This window comes from Halichoerus grypus, chromosome 10 (assembly GCF_964656455.1).
Source record: "Halichoerus grypus chromosome 10, mHalGry1.hap1.1, whole genome shotgun sequence".
Classification (NCBI taxonomy): domain Eukaryota; kingdom Metazoa; phylum Chordata; class Mammalia; order Carnivora; family Phocidae; genus Halichoerus; species Halichoerus grypus.
The window spans coordinates 81,180,716-81,201,005 of NC_135721.1; the positions used below are offsets into that span (position 1 = coordinate 81,180,716).

Here is a 20,290-nt window from a genome sequence, read left to right on the forward strand (position 1 = left end):
TAATGTCCAATACATTTTCTGCTGATCCATCTGTGTGAGTCCCCTGTGGTGGCTGTAACAAATTCCCACAGATGGAGTGCCTGAAAACAATACGAAAATTATTCTTTTATGGTTCTGGAGGCTAGATTTCACTAGGCTCAGGTCAAGCTGTTGGCAGGGCTGGTCCCTTTGGTGATGTTAGGGGAGAATCCCTTCCCTTGCTGTTGCTAGCATCTCGAGGCCACTTGCATTCCTTGGCTCTTGACCCAATCCCTGGCTTCACTTATCACATCTCCTACTTCTTCCTCTGATCTTCTTGTCTCCCTCTTATAAGGATCCTTGTGATGATATTTAGGGTCCACCTAGATAAATCGGGATAATCTTCCATCTCAAGATCCCCAACTTAATCACATCTGCAAAGCCCATTTTACTATATAAGGTAGCATTCAGTTTTTGGTTATTAGGACATGGATATCTTTAGGGGCTGGTTATTTAGCTTATCACTGCATCATAAAATGAAAATCTTGGGCTAAGCTCTTTAAGGTCCCATCCTACTCAAATAATACACAATTTTGAGCAGATAAAGGGAGGTGCTGTCATTGAGATTTTTACATTTTACAAGGCCTGATTTTACAAAAAGAAGGTGCTAGTATGATGACTAACAAGATGTTATTTTGTCTTCTGACATTGAGTCTACAATAGCATTTGGAAATAATATTGCTTCTTGAGCAGCAACAGTCACATATGAGTGAAGTTATCTATCTGTGGGTATAAAGCAGGAAGTTTTCACAAATGAAGGTGACCTAGATGTAATCCCAGGGAAGCAGATCAGGAATGGGATAGCATTTTGATATCTGGAATCCTATTCAGTTGTACTGTACCTTATTTGGAGATGGTCAAGATGAAGAGCTGGTGACTCAGAGAAGCCCAGAAAAAAGAGAGTAAAAAACAATTACTTGCACTGTGTATCTGAGCACTGCACGGAGGAGAGAGTGTTTTGGCTAACAGACTTGACCCCTATGGTTTCCTTGGTAAGGGTTCAGTCTGGGTTTCTAAAGCAGCTTGTTCACAGGGAGAAGACATGCTGGTCTAGCTGATATAAGCATTTGATTCTGCTGAATGGCTACACTTTTCATGGCAAATTTATAAGTCAATATTTGACTTTAAGACTCACTGATTAAGCATGTATCAAAAAGAAACACCAGTATATTTGATGTACATTGCACATTGAACCTGAATTTGGAAGAGTCAAAATAAATGAAAAATCTTGGAAATGGAGGACATAGAGGTGTAATAGTTCCTGGGTGCTTGCTCCATGAAATATGCTCTAAGGGTGGCCAATGTAGTATCATCCTCCTTTGCCTTGCTCTACCTTTCTCTCCACAGGTTTTCCCTAAATAAATCCCTTTTATGTCTTCCTTGGCCTTTCTTAGATGATTTGAACTAAGATAATAGCCTTCTTCAGGAAATATGTGTTTTGTTTCACCAATTGCTTCCTTTGGCTATGGCTTAATTGGCAACCAACCAGAATGATTTTGTCTGAAAACATCTTAGTATGTACCCATAAATAATATTTTGAAGGAAAGCTGGATACAGCATGGAGTTTGTGGGAATGTGGGAGTAATGCTACCATTTGCCCTATACCTCCATTGATTATTTATTTTTCAATATCTTTGATTTTTTCTATTTAGATGGACACATTATCTATCCATACTGACCAAAACTGGGTTTGAAAAGTTGGCTTTTCCTACCTTTGAATTTTCTTTCCAGAAGGAAGGTGGCAGCAACTGAACAGGCAGGTGAGTCTTCATAGTTCTAGGAGAAGGCATTTTGCTGGCCAGATCCAGACCTGGGAAAGAAGGCTACACCATTTAGCTGAACACTTCTCATCAGCTCCATGAATTCAATATTATTGTTTTGTCAAATATCTGAAATGAGGTTTACCAAATAGCTGGCTCTGCCTAAAATTATGGTTTTTACATGTCTAAATGATTCCCTCCTAATGACACTTTTACCATCCATTCAGGTAAAGGAAAACACTAGTGAGATACTGGAAACCACTGAGGCAACAGTACTCTCCTTATTTGCTGGGTATTGGTTATACTTGTGTGGGAAGATGAAGATGTTTGGGGAGGTATGAGGTTGGTGCAACTATGTCCCCAACAAGCACTTGGATATTCTGTCCTTTGGGGTTTTCTATTACTGCAATGGGGAGTAGATTAAGGCAGCTGGAGAAAAGCTGGCTTCCCTCTTAAGGGAGGTGGGTTATTGGCCAGCTCTACAAGGCTAGCAGTTCCATGTAAATAGCTTCATGCTTTCTTTTAACCTTTACTTTCCAGGCCAAGAACTGCAACAGCCACCAGTCAAACACCAGCACTGTGCTCTGTGCTGGGATGTATTTTCAGATGAAAAATTGAGCCTAACAGTGGTCAAGTAATTTCTCCAAGTTAGTAAATGTGACAGCCAGAACTGGAAATCAGTTAGTCTGTGGGTGTGGAAAGCCATAGAGGGGGAGGCCTAAGAGACTTTGTGGAAAGCAGCAGAGAGACAAGGAACAACTAGATGAATCTCAGATAAAATCCTCCTTGGAAACAGAATGTCCAATGCTGAGTGTTAAAATACCAAGTACAGGGGGCACCTGGGTGGCTCAGTCAGTTAAGCGTCTGCCTTCGGCTCAGCTGTGATTCCAGGGCCCTGGGATTGAGCCCCATGTCGAGCTCCCTGCTCAATGGGGTGTCTGCTTCTCCCTCTCCCTTTGCCCCTCTGCCTCCCCCTGCTTGTGCTCGCTCTCTCTCAAATAAATAAATAAATAAAATCTTAAAAACAAACAAACAAACAAACAACCAAATACAGACTGGGATTTGGCCACACACAGCATGAAACTCAAGGGAGGGGGCTTGAAAATGAGGCAGAGTAGCAGCCTTGGTTGGAGAAGCACAGCTTCTGGTGGAGAATCAGATATATAGAGAAGGGAGGCACCCCCTGGAGACCTGGCAGTAATGGGAAAGAAGAAAGTAAGAGGAAGAAAATTAAAAATCCTGCAGAAACAAAAGAAATAGCCTACTAATTCCTCACCGCCAACCACCAAGACCTAGGAGTAGTAAACCTCTCTATTTCAATTCCCTATAGTTTTTTCTTAAACTGAGGCTCACCAGCCTACCTGGGGCTCTACTAACAAATGTTAATTTAACAAAGGCACAATTGGCTTCACAAGCAGGATGGATTGAGTCAGTTTGCCTTTGATAATGAGGAATGTATTTTAGCTGCAAATGGCTTTCTCAGGTGGGTAATCCATTGGGGAGGAGTCCAACTGCATGCTGTCTATTCAGAGGGCTGCCCCAAGTTCCCATCCCAAAAGTGCAAGCTCCAAAAAAAGCAACCAGAATTCTCTCAAACTTTAAGGGTATTGCTAATTGCAGCTGGTTTGAGGGGCTATAGATGTGTTTTCCATTTATTAATGTCCAGGGGGTAGCTGCAGTGGGTGTTAGACTTTGTGATTCTCAGCTTTTAGCACAGACCCAGCTACTGACTGTTAGGGACAACTGGCTAAGATTTTGGCAAGGTCCTATTGCCTTTAGTTAACAGAGGGGAACATGTGAGTTGCACAAGTTGCCCAAGTGTGGGACCAGAGAAAGGTGCATTGCCCCTAAGAGGAGAGGGAAACTCTCCTGACCTGATTGGCTTTGCTTGTGGGAGGCACTAGGACTCTGAATTCTAACCTGGATGATAGGGATGCCCACACTGGGGAAGTCATGGCCCCTCGAAAAGGCAAGAGTGACTGAGGCCTGTGGTCCTTCTGTCACTGCATACCTTGCTGCTGTGGCACCTTGTCCTTGACACTATGAGGTATCATGGGTCCCACTCCTGGTGTGTAGTGGCACAAAATCTAATGGCCTAATACAAATGACCTGAATACCTGCTGCCTGCACCAATGAAAATGTCCAAGAAAATTAGTAAGCTCCCCACTAAATGTGAAACACTCATAAAAGTGGCGTGGGCACTGATCAGTGTCGAGGTGTACCAACATGCCAAGGCACTGATTCTATACTCTTGGGCCTAGGGGCCAGTCCTAATCCTGCCACCACTGGGCTAGTGGAGGATGACCCCAAACCCAGTGAGGTGGATTGGGACACCCTGGAGAGGGAAGCAGCTGGTACTGGCCACTGGGGACATCTGCCAGAGTGACAATTCACAGGGTCAAATCCGTGGCGGGTAATAGAGAATTAGAAACCGAAATTTGAAACTTTACATGCCTTAAGATTAAAAATATTTTAAAAGACTGTAGGGCAGGAGGGAGGAAAAGGGGCTGACTGGCTGTTGAGAGTGTTTAATACTGGCTCTGAGCTATTATGCAACCTATGGATGTGAGACAACTAGCCAGTATTTACAAGAATCCCCAAATGCTTAACCTTTTAAAAGACCCCAATGAGCCCTGGGTGTTGTACACAACTAATGAATCATTGAACACTACATCAAAAACTAATGATGTACTATATGCTGGCTAATTGAACATAATAATAAAAAAAATTTAAAAACTCAAAAAAAATTTAGCAAATACAAAAACAAACAAAAAAAGAAACAAAAAAATAAAAGACCCACCCCCAAAGCCTGAAAGTCAAATTCTGGAGAGACACAGGTGACCCAACCTCCAACCTATGAGGGACCGTCCCAGGACTAATTCAACCAGAGTTAAAGCAAAAGCTGCAGCCGTGGATGATCTCAGTGTCATAACTGGGATTTCTAATCACAAGGGAGAATCCAAACCCAAAGACACAAGCCCTAAAGATATAGAGGGAAAATCCTGTCTTCTGCTTACTTGGATTTTTATGGCTTGGCATGGAACCTACCCTTCTCTCATAGTTATTTTTTTTTTTTAATTTTTAAATTTTATTATGTTATGTTAGTCACAATACAATACATCATTAGTTTTTGATGTGGTGATCCACTGTTTTCGTATAACACCCAGTGCTCCATGCAGTACATGCCCTCCTTAATACCCATCACCGGGCTAACCCATCCCCCACCCACCTCCCCTCTAAAACCCTGTTTGTTTCTCAGAGTCCATAGTCTCTCATGGTTCATCTCTCCCTCTGATTCCCCCCACTTCATTTTTCCCTTCCTTCTCCTAATGTCCTCCATGCTATTCCTTATGTTCCACAAATAAGTGAAACCATATGATAATTGGCTTTCTCTGCTTGACTTATTTCACTTAGCATAATCTCCTCAGTCCCATCCATGTTGATGCAAAAGTTGGGTATTCATCCTTTCTGATGGCTGAGTAATATTCCGTTGTATATATGGACCACATCTTCTTTACCCATTTGTCTGTTGAAGGGCATCTCAGCTCTTTCCACAGTTTGGCTATTGCGGACATTGCTTCTATGAACACTGGGATGCATAAGGCCCTTCTTTTCACTACATCTGTGTCTTTGCGGTAAATACCCAGTAGTGCAATTGCTGGGTCATAGGGTAGCTCTATTTTTAATTTTTTGAGGCACCTCCACACTGTTTTCCAAAGTGGCTGTACCAACTTGCATTCCCACTAAGAGTGTAAGAGGGTTCCCCTTTCTCCACAACCTCTCCAACATTTGTTATTTCTTTCCCTGTCCATTTTTGCCATTCTAACTGGTGTAAGGTGGTATCTCAATGTGGTTTTGATTTGAATTTCCCTGATGGCTAATGATGATGAACATTTCTTCATGTGTCAGCCATTTGTATGTCTTCTTCAGAGAAGTGTCTTTTCAGGTCTTCTGCCCATTTTTTGACTTGATTATTTGTTTTTTGGGTGTTGAGTTTGAGAAGTTCTTTATAGATCTTGGATACCAGCCCTTTATCTGTAGTGTCATTTGCAAATATCTTCTCCCATTCTGTGGGTTGCCTCTTAGTTTTGTTGACTGTTTCCTTTGCTGTGCAGAAGCTTTTTATCTTGATGAAGTCCCAAAAGTTCATTTTTGCTTTTGTTTCACTAGTTTTTGGAGATGTATCTTGAAAGAAGTTGCTGTGGCCGATGTCAAAGAGGTTACTGCCAATGTTCTCCTCTAGGATTTTGATGGATTCCTGTCTCACATTGAGGTCTTTCATCCATTTTGAGTTTATCTTTCTGTATGGTGTTAGAGAATGGTCGAGTTTCATTCTTTTGTATGTGGCTGTCCAATTTTCCCAGCACCATTTATTGAAGAGACTGTCTTTTTTCCATTGCATGTTTTTTCCTGCTTTGTTGAAGATTATTTGACCGTAGAGTTGAGGGTCCATATCTGGGTTCTCTATTCTGCTCCATTGGTTTATATGTCTGTTTTTGTGCCAGTACCATGCTGTCTTGGTGATCACTGCTTTGTAATATAGCTTGAAATCGGGCAATGTGATGCCCCCAGCTTTGTTTTTCTTTTTCAACATTTCCTTGGTTATTCGGGGTCTTTTCTGATTCCATACAAATTTTAGGATTGTTTGTCTCAGCACTTTGAAAAATATCATTGGAATTTTGATCAGGATGGCATTTGATTGCTCTGGGTAGCATAGACATTTTAACAATGTTTATTCTTCCAATCCATGAGCATGGAATATTTTTCCATCTTTCTGTGTCTTCTTCAATTTCTTTCATGAGTGTTCTGTAGTTCCTAGAGTATAGATCCTTTACCTCTTCGGTTAGGTTTATTCCGAGGTATCTTATGGTTTTTGGTGCTATTGTAAATGGAATTGTTTCTCTAATTTCTCTTTCTACAGTTGCATTGTTAGTGTATAAGAAAGCAACTGATTTCTGTGCATTGATTTTGTATCCTGCTACATTCCTGAATTGCTGTATGAGTTCTAGTAATTTAGGGGTGGAGTCTTTTGGGTTTTCCACATAAAATATCATGTCATCTGCGAAAAGAGAGAGTTTGACTTCTTTGCCAATTTGAATACCTTTTATTTCTTTTTGTTGTCTGATTGCTGAGGCTAGGACTTCTAGTACTATGTTGAACAATAGTGGTGAGAGTGGGAATCCTTGACGTGTTCCTGATCTTAAGGGAAAGGCTCTCAGCTTTTCCCCATTGAGGATAATATTCACTGTGCGTTTATCATAGATGGATTTTATGAACTTGAGGAATGTTCCTTCTATCCCTATACTCTGAAGAGTTTTAATCAGGAAAGGATGCTGTATTTTGTCAAATGCTTTTTCTGCATCAATTGAGAAGACCATATGGTTCTTCTCTCTCCTCTTATTAATGTGTTCTACCACATTGATTGATTTGCAAATGTTGAACCACCCTTGCATCCCAGGGATAAATCCCACTTGGTCGTGGTGGATGATCCTTTTAATGTATTGTTGGATCTTATTACCTAGGATTTTGTTGACGATTTTGGAATCCATATTCATCAGGGATATCGGTCTGAAATTCTCCTTTTTGATGGGGTCTTTGCCTGGTTTGGGGATTAAGGTAATGCTGGCCTCATAGAATGAGTTTGGAAGTTTTCCTTCTGTTTCTATTTTTTGAAACAGCTTCAGTAGAGTAGGTATTATTTCCTCTTTGAATGTTTGGTAGAATTCCCCAGGAATCCATCAGGCCCTGGACTCTTGTTTTTTGGGAGGTTTTTGATCACTGCTTCAACCTCATTACTGGTTGTAAAGCCTATTTCAGGTCGTCAATTTCTTCCTGTTTCAGTCTTGGCAGCTTATAGGTTTTCAGGAAAGCATCCATTTCATCCAGATTGCTCAGTTTATTGGCATATAGTTGTTGATAATAATTTCTAATAGTTGTTTCTATTTCCTTGGTGTTAGTCGTGATCTCTCCCCTTTCATTCATAATTTTATTAATTTGGGTCCTTTCTCTTTTCTTTTTGATAAGTCTGGCCAGTGGTTTATCAATCTTATTAATTCTTTCAAAGAACCAACTTCTAGTTTCATTGATCTGATGTACTGTGTTTCTGGTTTCTGATTCATTGATCTCTGCTCTAATCTGAATTATCCCCTTCTAATGCATGGCTTAGGCATCGTTTGTTGCTTTTTCTCTAGTTCTTTAAGGTGTAGAGTTAGTTGGTGAATTTGGGATTTTTCTATTTTTTTGAATGAGGCTTGGATTTCTATGTATTTCCCCCTTAGGACCGCCTTTGCAGTATCCCATAGGTTTTGGACCGCTGTGTTTTCATTCTCATTGGTTTCCATGAATTGCTTAAGTTCTTTTTTGATTTCCTGGTTGACCCAAACATTCTTGAGCAGAGTGGTCTTTAGTTTCCAAGTGTTTGAATTTCTGCCAAATTTGTTCTTGTGATTGAGTTCCAGTTTTAGAGCATTGTGGTCTGAGAATATGCAAGGAATAATCTCAATCTTTTGGTATTGGTTGAGACCTGATTTGTGACCCAGTATGTGGTCTATTCCATGTGCGTTCGAGAAGAATGAGTATTCTGTTGTTTTAAGGTGGAATGTTCTGTAAATATCTATAAGGTCCATCTAGTCCAGTGGATCATTGAAAGCTCTTGTTTCCTTGTTGTTTTTCTGCTTAGATGATCTGTCTATTGCTGAGAGTGTAGTTTTGAGGTCTCCTACAATTAATGTATTGTTATCAATATTAATCTTTATTTTGGATAACAGCTAGGTTTATGTAGATGGCTGCTTCCATATTGGGGGCATAGATATTTACAATTGTTAGATCTTCTTGTTGGATAGACCCTTTAAGAATGATATAGTGTCCTTCTGTATCTCTAATTACAGTCTTTAGTTTAAAATCTAATTTGTCTAATTTGCTACCCCAGCTTTCTTTTGAGGTCCGCTGGCATGGAAGATGGATCTCCATCCCTTCACTTTCAGTCTGGATATATCTTTGGGCTCAAAATGAGTCTCTTGTAGACAGCATATGGATAGGTCCTGTCTTTTTATCAAATCTGCAAGCCTGTGCCGTTTTATGGGAGCACTTAGGCCATTCATATTGAGAGTGATTATTGAAAGATATGAATGAATTGTCATCATGTTGCCTGTGAAGATGTTGTTTTTATAGATTGTCCCTGTAAATTTCTGTTGTATATCACTCTTGGGGTCTTTCTCCTTTTATAGAACCCCCCTTAATATTTCTTGCAGGGCCGGCTTACTGGTCACATATTCTTTCAGTTTCTGCTGGTCTTCAAAGCTCTGCATCTCTCCATCCATTCTAAATGACAGCCTGGCCAGGTAAAGTATTCCTGGCTGCATGTTCTTCTCATTTAGTACCCTGAATTTGTCTTGCCAGCTGTTTCTGGCTTGAAAGGTCTCTGTGGATAGGTCTGATGTTATTCTGATGATCCTGCCTCTATACGTAAGGAATCTCTTCCCCCTAACTGCCCTTAAGATGGTTTCCTTGGTTCTAAGATTTGCAAGTTCTATTATTACATGCCGAGGTGTTGGACTGTTTTCCTTATCTTGGGAGGGGTCCTCTCTGCCGCTAGGATGGGAATGTTTGTTTCATTCCCCAGATTAGGGAAGTTCTCAGCTACGATTTGCTCAAATATATCTTCTAGTCCTCTCTCTCTCTCCAACCCCTCCGGGATTCCAATAATTCTGACATTGGAACACTTCACGGTGTCACTTATTTCTGATTCTATTTTCATGGATTCTGAGTTGTTTTTCCCTGGCCTCCTCTTTTCCCTTTTTATCTATTAAATTGTCTTCCAGGTCACTAATTCATTCTTCTGCCTCACTTACCCTGGCTGTTAGTTTATCTAGATTAGATTGGATCTGGGGGGGGCGGAACAAGATGGCGGAGGAGTAGGAGACCCGGATTTCGTCTGGTCTCAGGAATTCAGCTAGATAGGGATCAAACCATTCTGAACACCTACGAACGCAACAGGAGATCGAAGAAAAGAATAGCAACACCTCTCTGAACAGAAAAGCGACCACTTTCTGGAAGGTAGGACGTGTGGAGAAGTGAATCCGAGGCGATATTCGGGAGGATAGGCGGCGCGGGAGGGGATATTCGTCGGCCGCTTCTGGCAAGTGATAGAGCCGCGGAGCACAAAATTGGAACTTTTAGAAGTCAGCTCCGCTGAGGGACATTGCTCCAGTGGCTAAGTGGGGGGTGGAACCCTCGCTGGGACAGCATGGTCTCAAGACCCTCAGGGTCACAGAAAGACCAGGGGTGCCTGAGTGTGGCAGAGCTCACAGGTATCAGAGCAGGGAAGCTGGCTGCAGAGACGGAGCAGAGGACCAGCCTCTCAGCTCAGGGTTGCCATAAACCGTGATCCGCAGCACAGTTGGGCCACTGCTCCTCCACCAGGGACCCAACAAGCGGCAGATCCGGGGAGACTCACCTTCCTCCCACGGGAGGAGCAGCGGGGAGCGCACTGCAGGGATCTGCTGGGTTTGAAGACTCCATAGCCAGTCGTGTGCCAGAGATAGAAACGCTCGGTCACAGGCCAGGTGAGCACAGAGTGCGGCCGGAGACCAGGGAGATGGGAGTGACTGACTGCTTTTCTCTGGAGGCTCACTGAGGACTGGGACCCCAAGTTCTCGCCTCCCCTGGGGCAGAGATTAGGAGGCCGCCATTTTCACTCTCATCCTCCAAAGCTGTACAGAAAGCTTGCAGGGAACAAAAGCTCCCGAGAGCAAACTCAAGCAGATTACTTAGCCTGGACCCGGCAAGGGTGGGGCAATTCTGCCTCTGGCAAAGACATTTGGGAACACGGCAACAGGCCCCTCCCCCAGAAGATCAGCGAGAACAGCCAGCCAAGACCAAGTTTACCAATGAGAACGGCAGAACTCCAGCGTTAGGGGAATGCTGCATATAGAATCCATAGCTTTTTTCACATGATTCTTTAGTCTTTAAAGTTAATTCTTTTTTTTAACTGTTTTTTTTTCTTGAATTTTTCTTTTCCCTTTTTCAACCAACATCTTATCAATCCCTTTTTTAAAAAACATTTTTATTTTTCATTTTTAGAATCATATTCTATCCCTTCATAGTAGTTACCCTTATTTTTGGCATATATATATAAATTATTCTCTCTTTAAAATTTTGAGATAGTTTCTTCTAACAGATCAAAATATTCCCTAAATCTCTAGTGTATGGCTTTGTTCTAGTCTCCTGCCTGATCACATTCTCTCCCATTTTTTTTCTTTTTTTTTAATCCTCTTCTTTTTTCAAACAACTTCTTATCAATACCTTTTATAAAATTTTTTATAATTTTCATCTTTACAGTCATATTCCATCCATTCATCATATCAACCCTTATTTTTGTACATATATAAGTTCTTCTTTCTTTAAAATTTTGGGAGGCACTTTCTTTTAACAGGCCAAAATACACCCAAAATCTAGCATGTGGCACGGATCTATGCACCAGCCTGATCATATTTGATCATATTCTGTTTTTTTTGTTTTGTTCTGTATTTGTTTGTTTTTATCTTTTTCTTTTTCTTTCTTTTTCTTTTTCTTTTATCTTTCTTTCCCTTTCTTTTCCCCCGGCTTCAGGTCTTTTCTGATTTGTTTAGAGTATATTTTCAGGGGACGTTGTTACCCTGTTAGCATTTTGTTCTCTCATTCATCTATACTCCTCTGGACAAAATGACAAGACGGAAAAAATCACCTCAACAAAAAGAACAAGAGGTAGTACTGACTGCCAGGGACCTACTCAATAGGGACATTAGTACGATGTCCGATCTAAAGTTCAGATGATGATTTTAAAGATACTAGCTGGGCTTGAAAAAAGCATGGAAGTTATTAGAGAAACCCTTTCTGGAGAAATAAAAGAACTAAAATCTAACCAAGTCGAAATCAAAAAGGCTATTAATGAGATGCAATAAAAAATGGGGCCGCTTACTGCTAGGATAAATGAAGGAGAAGAGAGAATCGGCGATATAGAAGACCAAATGATGGAAAATAAAGATGCTGAGAAAAAGAGAGATAAACAACTACTGGATCACGAGGGCAGAATTTGAGAGATAAGTGATACCATAAGACGAAACAACGTTAAAATAATTGGGATCCCAGAAGAAGAAGAAAGAGAGAGAGGGGCAGAAGGTATATTGGAGCAAATTATAGCAGAGAACCTCCCTAATTTGGGGAAGGAAACAGGCATCAAAATCCAGGAGGCACAGAGAACCCCCATCAAAATAAAAAAAAATAGGTCAACAACCCAACACCTAGTAGTAAAACTTATGAGTCTCAGAGACAAAGAGCAAATCCTGAAAGCAGCTCGGGACAAGAGATATGTAACCTACAATGGTAGAAACATTAAATTGGCAACAGACCTATCCACAGAGACCTGGCAGGCCAGAAAGGACTGGCAGGATACACTCAGAGCACTAAATGAGAAAAATATGCAGCCAAGAATACTGTATCCAACTAGGCTGTCATGAAAATAGAAAGAGATATAAAAAGTTTCCAGGACAAACAAAAACTAAAGGAATTTGCAAACACGAAACCAGCCCTACAAGAAATATTGAAAGGGGTCCTCTAAGCAAAAAGAGAGCCTAAAAGCAACATAGACCAGAAAGGAACACAGACAATATACAATAACAGTCACCTTACAGGCAATACAATGGCACTAAATTCCTATCTTTCAATAGTTACCCTGAATGTAAATGGGCTAAATGCCACAATCAAAGACACAGGCTATCAGATTGGATTAAAAAACAAGACCCAATGATATGCTGTCTGCAAGAGACTCATTTTAGACCCAAAGACACCCCTAGATTGAAAGTGAGGGGGTGGAAAACCATTTACCATGCTAATGGACACCAAAAGAAAGCTGGGGTGGCTATCCTTATATCAGACTAATTAGATTTCAAACCAAAGACTGTAATAAGAGATGAGGAAGGACACTATATCCTACTTAAAGGGTCTATCCAACAAGAAGATCTAACAATTGTAAATATCTATGGCCCTAACATGGGAGCAGCCAATTATATAAGGCAGTTAAGAACAAAAGCAAAGAAACACTTTGACATCAATACAATAATATTGGGGGACTTTAACAACCCCCTCACTGAAATAGACAGATCATCCAAGGAAAAGATCAACATGTAAATAAAGACTTTAAATGACACACTGGACCAAATGGACTTCACAGACATATTCAGAACATTCCATCCAAAAGCAACGGAATACACATTCTTCTCTAGTGTCCATGGAACATTCTCCAGAATCGATCACATCCTAGGTCACAAATCAGGTCTCAACCGGTACCAAAAGATTGGGATCATTCCCTGCATATTTTCAGACCACAATGCTTTGAAACTAGAACTCAATCTCAAGAGGAAAGTCAGAAAGAACTCAAATACATGGAGGCTAAAGAGCATCCTACTGAAGAATGAATGGATCAACCAGGAAATTAAAGAAGAATTTTAAAAATTCATGGAAACCAATGAAAATGAAAACACAGCTGTTCAAAATCTTTGGGATGCAGCAAAGGTAGTCGTAAGAGAAAGTATATAGCAATACAAGCCTTTCTCAAGAAACAAGAAAGGTCTCAAGTACACAACCTAACCCCACACCTAAAGGAGCTGGAGAAAGAACAGCAAATAAAGCCTAAACCCAGCAGGAGAAGAGAAATAATACAGATCAGAGCAGAAATCAATGAAACAGAAACCAAAAGAACAGTAGAACAGATCAACGAAACTAGGAGCTGGTTCTTTCAAAGAATTAACAAGATTGATAAACCCTTGGCCAAACTTATCAAAAAGAAAAGAGAAATGACCCAAATTAACAAAATCATGAATGAAAGAGGAGAGATCACAACCAACACCAAAGAAATACAACAATTATAAGAACATATTATGAGCAACTCTATGCCAGCAAATTAGATAACCTGGAAGAAATGGATGCATTCCTAGAGATGTATCAACTACCAAAACTGAACCAGGAAGAAATAGAAAACCTGAACAGACCTATAACCACTAAGGAAATTGAAGCAGTCATCAAATATCTCCCAACAAACAAAAGCCCAGGGCCAGATGGCTTCCCAGGGGAATTCTACCAAACATTTAAAGAAGAATTAATACCTATTCTTCTGAAACTGTTCCAAAACATAGAAATGGAAGGAAAACTTCCAAACTCGTTTTATGAGGCCACCATTACCTTGATCCCCAAACCAGACAAAGACCCTATCAAAAAGGAGAATTACAGACCAATATCCTTGATGAACATGGATGCAAAAATTCTCACCAAAATACTAGCCAATAGGATCCAACAGTACATTAAAAGGATTATTCACCACGACCAAGTCGGATTTATCCCTGGGCTGCAAGGTTGGTTCAACATCCTCAAATCAATCAATGAGACACAATACATTAACAAAAGAAAGAACAAGAATCATATGGTCCTCTCAATAGATGCAGAAAAAGCATTTGACAAAGTACAGCATCCTTTCTTGATCAAAACTCTTCAGAGTGTTCGGATAGAGGGTACATACCTCAATATCATAAAAGCCATCTATGAAAAACCCACAATGAATATCATCCTCAATGGGGAAAAACTGAGAGCTTTCCCCCTAAGATCAGGAACGCGGCTGGGATGTCCACTCTCACCACTGCTATTCAAGTCCAGTGTGTCATTTAAAGTCTTTATTTCCTTGTTGATCTTTTGCTTAGACGATATGTCCATTTCAGTGAGGAGGGTGTTAAAGTCCCCCACTATTATTATATTGTTGTCGATGTGTTTCTTTGCTTTTGTTCTTAATTGCCTTATATAATTGGCTGCTCCCATGGGCCATAGATATTAGGGCCATAGATATTTACAATTGTTAGATGTTCTTGTTGGATAGACCCTTTAAGTATGATATAGTGTCCTTCCTCATCTCTTATTACAGTCTTTGGTTTAAAATCTAATTTGTCTGATAGAAGGATTGCCACCGCAGCTTTCTTTTGGTGTCCATTAGCATGGTCAATGGTTTTCCACCCCCTCACTTTCAATCTGGGGGTGTCTTTGGGTCTAAAATGAGTCTCTTGCAGACAGCATATCATTGGGTCTTGTTTTTTAATCCAATCTGATAGCCTGTGTCTTTTGATTGGGGCATTTAGCCCATTTACATTCAGGGTAACTATGGAAAGATAGGAATTTAGTGCCATTGTATTGCCTGTAAGGTGACTGTTACTGTATATTGTCTGTGATCCTTTCTGGTCTATGTTGCTTTTAGGCTCTCTCTTTGCTTAGAGGACCCCTTTCAATATTTCTTGTAGGGCTGGTTTCGTGTTTGCAAATTCCTTTAGTTTTTGTTTGTCCTGGAAACTTTTTATCTCTCCTTCAATTTTCAATGACAGCCTAGCTGGATATAGTATTCTTGGCTGCATATTTTCCTCATTTAGTGCCTTAAATATATCCTGCCAGTCCTTTCTGGCCTGCCAGGTCTCTGTGGATAGGTCTGTTGCCAATCTGATGTTTTTACCATTGTAGGTTACAGATCTCTTGTCCCGAGCTGCTTTCAGGATTTTCTCTTTGTCTCTGAGACTCGTAAGTTTTACTATTAGATGTCGGGGTGTTGACCCATTTTTATTGATTTTGAGAGGGGTTCTCTGTGCTGCCTGGATTTTGATGCCTGTTTCCTTCCCCAAATTAGGGAAGTTCTCTGCTATAATTTGCTCCCTTATACCTTCTGCCCCTCTCTCTCTTTCTTCTTCTTCTGGGATCCCGATTATTCTAATGTTGTTTCATCTTATGGTATCGCTTATCTCTCGAATTCTGCCCTCGTGATCCAGTAGTTGTTTATCTCTCTTTTTCTCAGCTTCTTATTTTCCATCATTTGGTCTTCTGTATCAGTGATTCTCTCTTCTGCCTCATTTATCCTAGCAGTTAGCGCCCCCATATTTGATTGCATCTCATTAATAGTGTTTTTGATTGTGACTTGGTTACATTTTAGTTCTTTTATTTCTCCAGAAAGGGTTTCTCTAATAACTTCCATGCTTTTTTCAAGCCCAGCTAGTATCTTTAAAGTGATGATTCTGAACTCTAGATCTGACATCATACTAATGTCTGTATTGAGTAGGTCCCTGGCAGTCGGTACTACCTCTTGTTCTTTTTGTTGAGGTGATTTTTTCCATCTTGTCATTTTGTGCAGAGGAGAATAGATGAATGAGAGAACAAAATGCTAGCAGGGTACCAATGTCCCCAGAAAATATACTCTAAACAAATCAGAAAAGACCTGAAACAGTGGGAAAAGAAAGGGAAAGAGAGAAAAAAGAAAAAGAAAAAAAAAAGATAAAGATAAAAACAAACAAATACAGAATAAAACAAAGAAACAAAAAAACCAGAATGTGATCAAATATGATCGGGCTGGTATATAGATCAGTGCCACACACTCGATTTTGGGTGTATTTTGGTCTGTTAGAAGAAAGTGCCTCCCAACATTTTAAAGAAAGAAAAACTTATATATGTACAAAAGTAAGGGTTGATATGATGAAGGGATGGAATATGACTGTAAAGATGGAAATTATAAAAAATTTTATAAAAGGAATTGATAAGAAGTTGTTGGAAAAAAGAAAGAAGAGGATTTAAAAAAAAAAGAAAAAAAAAAGGGAGAGAATGTGATCAGGCAGGGAAGTAGAAAAAACCAAACACTAGAGATTTAGAGTATATTTTGTTCTGTTAGAAGAAACTATCTCAAAATTTTAAAGAGAGAACAACTTATATATATATGCCAAAAATATGGGTAACTACTATGAAGGGATAGAATATGACTCTAAAAATGAAAAATAAAAATGTTTTATAAAAAAAGGGATTGATAAGATGTTGGTTGAAAGAGGGGAAAAGAAAAATCCAAAAAAAAAAATAGACAGTTAAAAGAAATAATTAACTTTGAAAGACTAAAGAATCATGGTAAAAAAGCCATGAATTCTATGTGCAGTATTCCCCTAGCGCTGTAGTTCTGCCGTTCTCATTGATCGGTAAACTTGGTCTCGGCTGGCTGTTCTCGCTGATCTTCTGGGGGAGGGGCCTGTTGCCGTGGTTCTCAAATGTCTTTGCAGGAGGCTTAATTGCCCCGCCCTTGCCCGGTCTGGGCTAAGTAATCTGCTCGGGTTTGCTCTCGGGAGCTTTTGTTCCCTGCAAGCTTTCCGTACAGCTTTGGAGGCGGAGAGTGAAAATGGCGGCCTCCCAATCTCTGCCCCGGAGGAGCCAAGAACTCGGGGTCCCGCTCCTCAGTGTGCCCCCAGAGAAAAGCTGTCAGTCACTCCCGTGTCCCCGGTCTCTGGCCGCACTCCATGTTCACCCGGCCTGTGACCGCGCATTTCTATCTCTGGCGCCCGACTCTGGGTGGAGTCTCCAAACCCAGCAGATGCCTGCGGTGCGCTCCCGCGCTGCTCCTCCCGGGGGGAGGAAGGGGAGTCTCCCCGGATATGCCGCTTGTCGGGTCCCTGCTGGAGGAGTAGTGGCCCGACTGTGCCGTGGATCACGGTTTATGGCAGCCCCGAGCTGAGAGCCCGCGCCTGGGCTCCGTCTCTGCAGCCGGCTTCCCCACTCCGATACCTGGGATCTCTGCCGCACTCAGGCACCCCTGGTCTTTCTGTGACCCCGAGGGTCCTGAGACCACACTGTCACACGAGGGTTCCACCCCCCACTTAGCTACCAGAGTGATGTCCCTCACCAGAGCAGACTTCTAAAAGTTCCGATTTTGTGCTCCGGGGCTCTATCACTTGCCACAATTGGCTGACGTAGGCCCCTCCCCCGCTGTCTATCCTCCCGAATTTCGCCTTGGATTCACTTCTCCGCACGTCCTACCTTCCAGAAAGTGGTCGCTTTTCTGTTCAGAGAGTCGTTGCTATTCTTTTCTTCGATCTCCTGTTGAGTTTGTAGGTGTTCAGAATGAATCCAGCTGAATTCCTGAGAGGAGATGAAATCCAGGTCTCCTACTCCTCTGCCATCTTGCTCCACCTCTCCCAGAGGAATATGGTTCTTAACCACTGGATGCTAGGAGTCCTCTCCTTGCCTTCTCTGTGTTACACATTCATCATCACTCTTGAATTCCCAATCACTAGTAGGGAATGTGCTCTCTCATGCTCACCAAACATATATTTTAGAAGATAGATTTAAAAGTCTTGTTTCCCAGTTGAAGTGAGTACATTCACCTTTACCTCTTTCCCAGTGTCCTTTGGAAATATTTTCCAGAAGGCTGATTATAGAAACAATTCTCTTTTCAGGTGCAAACTGACCGGGCACAGTGGTCATGGGTCTTAGTTACAGCCTCATGGGTTTTATTTGGGGAAACTTACCTGAGTTGAGGGGTGGGGGTAGAGCCCACTCGATGAAAGGATGCCGGTCAAAGGTGTTGGCCCTCTGGCACTTCTGCACATCTCCGTCATTTTGGATCATGTCCACAATCTCTTGTGTCCAGGTTGTGCCTAGAGCATTAGTTATTGTCAATTTCATCCACTCACTGCACAATTTAATTCATTTCCTTGATTATTTATGTATTCAGTAAAATTCACATATACTGAGTGTTAAGCGGAATCAGCTCACTTATCACCTCCTCTTTAATCCCCAGTGCCTCAAATAGGGCTTTGCACCTAGTAAATGTAGTTTGAGCAAATGCGTATTGAATCAAATGAATGTAGGGAGATACAAAGATGAATTAACCACTGTCCCTGTCCTAACAAGTTTACAATCTTTTTGGAGGAGATAAGTTAGGACAGAGACTACCTCTTGCCTAGCTTATATCCATTCTTCCTTTCTTTCTCAAATTAATCAATTTTTAGCTGGACATATAGCTACTTGCCTCAAAGGTAATATTTTCCAGTCTTTCTTGCATTATGGGGCCATGCCATTTTGGGAAGTTGTCTTTCAAGAGAAGGAACACGACCTTATTCCTCCCTTCCTACCCTCTTGCTGCTTTTTGGAATGTGTGCAGAAAGTTAGAAAGAGCCAGAGTCTTCGATGATCAATGTAGCCACCATTTCAGCCCTGACTGCTAATCTCCAGACTGCTTTTTCTTTTGGGTTTTCTGACACTTGTAGCCAAATTAAATCCTAATGGACACAGAAGAGGAGTGCAAATAGACATATAGGTCAGTAAAGAGCTAGACTGTGCTCACTGTCCCCCAGATACCCATTTTCCTTTTTCCACCAAAAATATTTGGTGTCTCTCTGGCTCTTAGTCAAACCTGCTGCTCACTGATACATATGACATATACACAGATAACTAGAAGATGAACAGTGTACAGTTAGAGACAAAAAGGATGTGCAACAGGCTACAGGAGTTCGGAGGAGGAGGGCCAACTTGGTGCAGAAGGGGTCAGTAAGGCTGAGTTCAGATGGTGGCTTTGGAGTGAAGAGTCGAAACAGGACTGGAATGTTCATCTGCATTAAGAAGCCAGGGCATCCCAGGCTCCCAGGCAGGGGGGGCCTCAGGAACCAGGATAAAGACAGTCACATTTCCGAATTGGTAAGTGTAAATGGGCTCACAGGGGCTAAGAGGTGGTGGGAGAGGTGAGGGAATAAGGCTGGAGACTTGGGGACCATCCTGAGGGGCTTTGGGATTGACTGCATAATTTCAAAGGTGAGCTGAAAAATTCCTGCTCTGAGGTGCAATGCAAATTCAAGTTCAGTTCTAACAAGAAGTGTCCAGTGCAAACCAGACAGAAAAGGAGATTCTTGAAGAATTGAGCCCTGCTGACAGGAAGTGCCTGCCCTAGTTTTAAGTAATGCTAAATCCTGAGAAGAAAGTGAGGCTAAGGAGCGACTTCCCAGACACAGAGGACAGAAACAGCCCAAGGAAGGTTGGAAGAATGTGGTGAACTGACTCTTTTCTGAAATCTTTCTGGTTATGAATACCGAGAGTTCCTCTTACGGAGTTAAATGGCCAGTGAGAGACCTTCCCAAACTGGTTACAGCTTCAAGTTCATCACCTCACTTGGTCGCATGGCTTGATGTTACAAATGCAGGTATTGCAGGGGGATTGTCGTTCTATTGGCCTCCCCGGTTAGGATAGTCTTTGTTCCTCCACCCCTGCACAAGCCTCGCAACCCCTTGCCCTTGCAGACCCTCACTTTTGTCACAGCCTCCTCTTCATTTTATAAGATCCTGGTAAGTGTCACCTCCCCTTTCCCAGATCCTTCCCACTGTACTTGTGTGGGTGTTGGACCCAAAGCTATTAGAATGTTTCGTATTAGGGTGAAAGCCTTCATTTCCACATTGGTGTCCCCCCACTAAGAGATGCTTCTTATGGGCAAGGGATGTGCTCACTTCCTAGATTGCTTGGCTGATGGGAACCAAGAGTGGCTGGGTTGGCAAGATTACTGTGAGAACCTCTGTATAATTTCTTAGACTCTGCTTTTAAATAATCTTGTAATTCATTCAGTCCTTTGAGGATCTGGGATTCTACCTAAGTAAACAGGAGGACCTTGGATCCTGGGGGATTGGAGCTCAGAAGCAAGTCTGGTTTCATTT

The 20,290-nt window shown here is 41.5% G+C and overlaps 1 protein-coding gene and 1 long non-coding RNA gene across 7 annotated transcripts in view; one reads left to right on the plus strand and one right to left on the minus strand.

The window, feature by feature from the left end:
• LOC118553433 (uncharacterized) overlaps positions 1–20,290 on the plus strand; it is a 254,539-nt gene that overhangs the window by 209,200 nt on the left and 25,049 nt on the right. The gene's annotated exons all lie outside the window — the stretch shown is intronic.
• LOC118553409 (sulfotransferase 1C1) overlaps positions 1–20,290 on the minus strand; it is a 48,609-nt gene that overhangs the window by 5,300 nt on the left and 23,019 nt on the right. For both annotated transcript variants that reach the window (XM_036120437.2, XM_036120428.2), the window contains exons 3-4: positions 18,119–18,247; positions 1,731–1,828 (exon numbers count right to left, since the gene is read on the minus strand). In XM_036120437.2, coding sequence (XP_035976330.2) covers positions 1,731–1,828; positions 18,119–18,247 — 227 coding nt within the window. The remainder of the gene's footprint in view (positions 1–1,730; positions 1,829–18,118; positions 18,248–20,290) is intronic.